At 38.5% G+C, this 4,258-nt stretch overlaps 2 protein-coding genes across 2 annotated transcripts in view; one reads left to right on the top strand and one right to left on the bottom strand.

The window, feature by feature from the left end:
* Positions 1–965: 965 nt before the first annotated feature.
* On the top strand, positions 966–2,104 carry MRPS18C (mitochondrial ribosomal protein S18C; the record flags this gene model as incomplete). Its single annotated transcript, XM_009581733.1, has 4 exons — positions 966–1,049; positions 1,495–1,552; positions 1,887–1,946; positions 2,028–2,104. Coding segments are annotated over 4 exons (279 nt in total), but the record flags the coding sequence as incomplete, so codon positions are not given.
* A 736-nt stretch (positions 2,105–2,840) lies between these two features.
* FAM175A (family with sequence similarity 175, member A) overlaps positions 2,841–4,258 on the bottom strand; it is a 6,167-nt gene continuing 4,749 nt past the window's right edge. Inside the window, exons 7-8 of the mRNA XM_009581732.1 lie at positions 3,422–3,530; positions 2,841–3,268 (exon numbers count right to left, since the gene is read on the bottom strand). Coding sequence (XP_009580027.1) covers positions 2,841–3,268; positions 3,422–3,530 — 537 coding nt within the window. The remainder of the gene's footprint in view (positions 3,269–3,421; positions 3,531–4,258) is intronic.

The raw sequence follows: 4,258 nt of genomic DNA, 5'->3' as shown, positions 1-4,258 counted from the left end.
GACCAGGTGAGGCTCCCCCTGAGCGCAGCCCGCGGTGAGCTCCGTCTTTCCTGCCTGCTCTCAGGCCGCTGTCACCCTCACCAAGAGGAGCTCCGGTCAGGCAGCGGAGCTGTCTGAAAACGCCTTGCTTTTGTCTTTATTTAGCTCAGGCTCCTAAAAAAAACTGAATTCGGTAGCTTGGTGTGTTACAGAGCAGGAATCCGGCGCTGAGGGAGGTCACCAGGTGTTGAAGTTAAGGCGCCCTTGATATCCAGTATTTTAACTGTGGTCACTTAAACCAGCTGTCTCAGTAACTCGAATGTGTAGCAAAACCTTTGGCAGCACTAACTGATTTCCTGTATGTAGCTGAGAAAAAGACTTAAGGGAATGCATTAGACGTGGTTGTTAACACATAAAAATGTGTTGTCTGGTACCAGCAAAAACGTTTATTCTTTTTGTGCCCAAATTCTACCTATGTCTGCAAAAATGAAATTTCTCCTTTCACTCATATCTTGCAAGGATTTCGTGCTAGGTGTGTTCTGAAGTTCAAGGAGCCTTTCAGGGCTTGGGAGATATTTGGGACTCTGTTAGTGTGTGAGCAGACAGAAGCTCCCTCAGGCCATTTGCTTTGAAATTATTTTCAGAATTTTCTTGTGACTTATCAGACAGAACTACCTTACTAGCAGCTTCTGTAGATACTGCCTTCTAAGTAAAGGGTGTAAGCACTGTCTTATTGCTTGCTTTAATTGACTTGTTACATTGTCATTATTACTAAGATATAAAAGGCTGTAAAGCTGTGAGAAGTCTTTTAGATTGCTAGGTACCAATCAGTGTGTTAGAGGAATAAATAAGAAAGTTATTGAAAAACTTCAATGATGCACTAAATACCTCTTTTTGTTTCAAAGCATATTTTGCCCAAAGGATAAAAATAACAGATGTTCCTTATTTTCTTGTGAAGCTTACAGATGTTAATTCTCTAATTTCAGCCCATACAAATGGAGAACCCCTATAAAGAGCCTCCTAAAAAATGTGTCTTATGTGGAATAAATGTGGACTACAAGAATGTGCAGGTGAGTTTGAAAATTCCTGTCCTTAGATGAAGGTAACTGGTTTACTATTTTTAAATGTGTGTGTAGGAAGGCCACAAGGATAAAAAATGAAAAATTAATTAATGTATGTAGGAGTTTAAAACTTATGAGTAAGAGTGTGTGCAGATTACTGTCAAATAATGTAGTTGTGATAAGCTGTTCAATCTACTAGTCTTATGTGCAGGTGTTACAACTTTTTTATTTACCAAATAGAGTCCTCAATTCCAATTCTGCTGTCACATAACTTAAATGTTATGGCATATAAAATACTGTCTTAACTCCAAGCTATACTTTTTCTCATCTCCAGGTAGAACTGAGTTTTGTAAAAACAGATCAAACAATGAAAAATAGAATGCAAGTAGTAAAATAAACTAAAGCTCTCTAAAAAAAGTTCTTAACTAACTTTGGATTTCTTAATTTTAAATAGCTTCTTTCTCAGTTTGTTTCTCCTCATACTGGCTGCATTTATGGCAGGCATATAACAGGTATGTGAAGTATTAAATTAAACCATTTACTAGTTAATATTCATGTTCTTGTGAGTTCAAGTAACAGTGTATCAGCTATCTTTTGAAAAGTAACTACTGCCAACCCTATACATTTTGTAATAGTATTCCTCTGACTTAGTAGCCTTCATTAAGGAATGAAAATATCCCTTAAATTATATGAGTTTTTTGTATTTAACAGTATAAGCACACCTGCATTTTTCTAGAAAGACTTAGACAAAGCTAGAGGGAATTGTCAGTAATATCGCTTTCACCCTTTAAACTAATGGTTTAGTTACTGTTTATTTAAGAGACTGAAAATGACTTCTCTCCTTAGGCTTGTGCAACAAGAAGCAGAAGGAAATTACAAAAGCCATTAAAAGAGCTCATGTGCTTGGTAAGTATGATTATGCTTTTGAGTTTTCTAAGTCAAGCCTACTTTCCTATTAAAAAACCCCTCCATCTTATCTCTTTACAGGATTTATGCCAGTTATGTTTAAGAACCCATCATTTCTCACAGACCCCAAGATATGTAATGTCAAGTATCCAGAGTAATATACTATAAAGAAATAAACAATAAAACTACTTTTCACATTTATATACTTGTTTACTGGAAATGTGGTTGGCGAGCATAATGCACCACTGACTGAAGGGTGGAGGTCAGTTTCTTTTTTTATTAAGTGTCAAGTCTCTAAAATTGTCTGAAGGAAGTACGAAAGATGAAAGCAGTAGTAGAAAGTGGCAACTGTATGTACCACTTCCTCTGCTCACAGGTCTTGCTAAAGTTCAGGTGGCTATTTTTCCCTTGCTGGATTGGAAGGGGGGAGAAATAAACAAATGGTGGATAGCCAAGGATAAATTAAAGTATTTAAATTGTGGCAATTTATGTTGACAGCTAATTCTGTTAAGCATGTTACGTGTGTTCATTTGATGCTCCCTGCCTCAGCTCCTGCTGAGGGAAGGGCAGTACTGCTTCTTCAACAGCAGCTTGAAGTTGTATTACTCTGAGGCAGTATGGGACATGGTTATGACCGCTAACATACTGCTAGCATAGTCTTTAAACCCTGAGAGAGCATATACCGATTTAACTCTGGAAGGCAAAATGAGGGAATGTCATCTGGACTTGGCTCTATGCCAAACAGGATTCAGGCATTGGAGGAAAAAAAACCCAAACCTGTATGTCTTGCAAAAATGCATTTTTTTATCCCTGCGGTGCTATAAATTGATATGTCACTTGAATACGCTGGCAGTAACTTTTGGTGCAAAGTCATCTGGACAAATCATTAACAGATCAGAAAGTAGGAGAGTGTGGGTATTCATTTGTGTCTCTAATTTTTTCCAACATGTCCTCATCTGTTTCAGTGCTACTCAGAGTAAGCTTCCTTTCCTGGTCACTGTCCTCTTGGTCTTGAAGTAATTTTTGGTGAAGCTGCAGCGATCTTGATTTCTTGAATGACTTTGATCCTGTTGTGGTCCCTCTGACTTTACGCTTGGTTAGGTGTCTTGTTTCAGCTTCAGTGAAGTCTCTTTCCTCTACTATGAGAGTCAGTTTGTCCATGACATTAATATTATGGTCAATGTTACAGCAGTTCTTGGATATCTGTCGGCCTTTGAAGGAAACAATACATGTCTGAAGTCCAGAATTGGGGAAAAATGTTTGCAGTGCCTGACAAAGGAGAACATTCTCCTTTGGCTCTCCTGGGTAGTCTCTGTCTTCTCCTGGAAGAAAAAAAAGCTAGAGTTTTAGTCCCTCTTGCACACTTCTACCACTACTACTTTGGCTGCCTCAAGTTCAGAAGTATTTTGTCCTTCTGCCAATTGAATCAACTTTGGAAGTCTTACTAAGACTGGCATTGCATTTCTTTAACTCACCTGAACAACTTTGTTGCTTTTTCCTCTTTATTTCTTCTTTTAATTGGCTCACCTCTGCTAAGAGTTTCTCTACAGATCGTTCACTGGCTTCTACTGTGGAGCATATTTTCTGCAAGGAAAAGAGCATTTGATGGAATTAATAGTATTCACAGAAGCTGACTTTAACCTTGTTGCAAAATCCTTAAAGGTACTCATGATTTTAAGTTAAACATAAAGTATTAAAAAGCTTAAGTAATGAGCTTGAGGTGGATTTTAGAGATAACTTAAACTTTGTGTTGAATGAGGTGCAAGATGTTTTACTTGTTCCCATATAAGCAAAGGAGCTCTGACAAACTACAGATAGTGCTCCTTCAAAATAACCCTCTTGTGAGAATTTATCAGTGGAGTTGAGAATTTATTAGTGTACTTTTGATCAAATGCAAACTTAAGTCTTCAACTTTGAGAACTTAGTGTACAGCTACTAACAGTAAATGGACTCCCTGATCTTTCAATATGTGCTTCCAAGACACAGCTTTGTTTCTCATTTAGTGCAAGATGGTGTACCCTTTGCTTGACTTGGTGTCATGGTTTAACCCCAGCCAGCAAATAAACCCCACGCAGCCGCTCGCTCACCCCCTCTGCCCCGCTCCGGTGGGATGGGGGAGAGAATCGGGAGGGCACAAGTGGGAAAACTCCCGGATTGAGATAAAAACAGTTTAATAATTGAAATAAAACAAAATAGAACAGTAATAGTAAAAATGAGAACAACAATAACAATATACAAAGCAGGCGATGCACAATGCAACTGCTCACCGACCGCCAACCGTGTGTTATGAACAGGGGGTGAGCCCCCTCACC

The sequence above is a fragment of the Fulmarus glacialis genome, unplaced genomic scaffold (genome assembly GCF_000690835.1).
Source record: "Fulmarus glacialis isolate BGI_N327 unplaced genomic scaffold, ASM69083v1 scaffold37397, whole genome shotgun sequence".
In the NCBI taxonomy this organism is placed as follows: Eukaryota; Metazoa; Chordata; class Aves; order Procellariiformes; family Procellariidae; genus Fulmarus; species Fulmarus glacialis.
The sequence above is the reverse complement of the archived record's forward strand: the minus strand, read 5'-3'. Positions and strand labels throughout refer to the sequence as shown.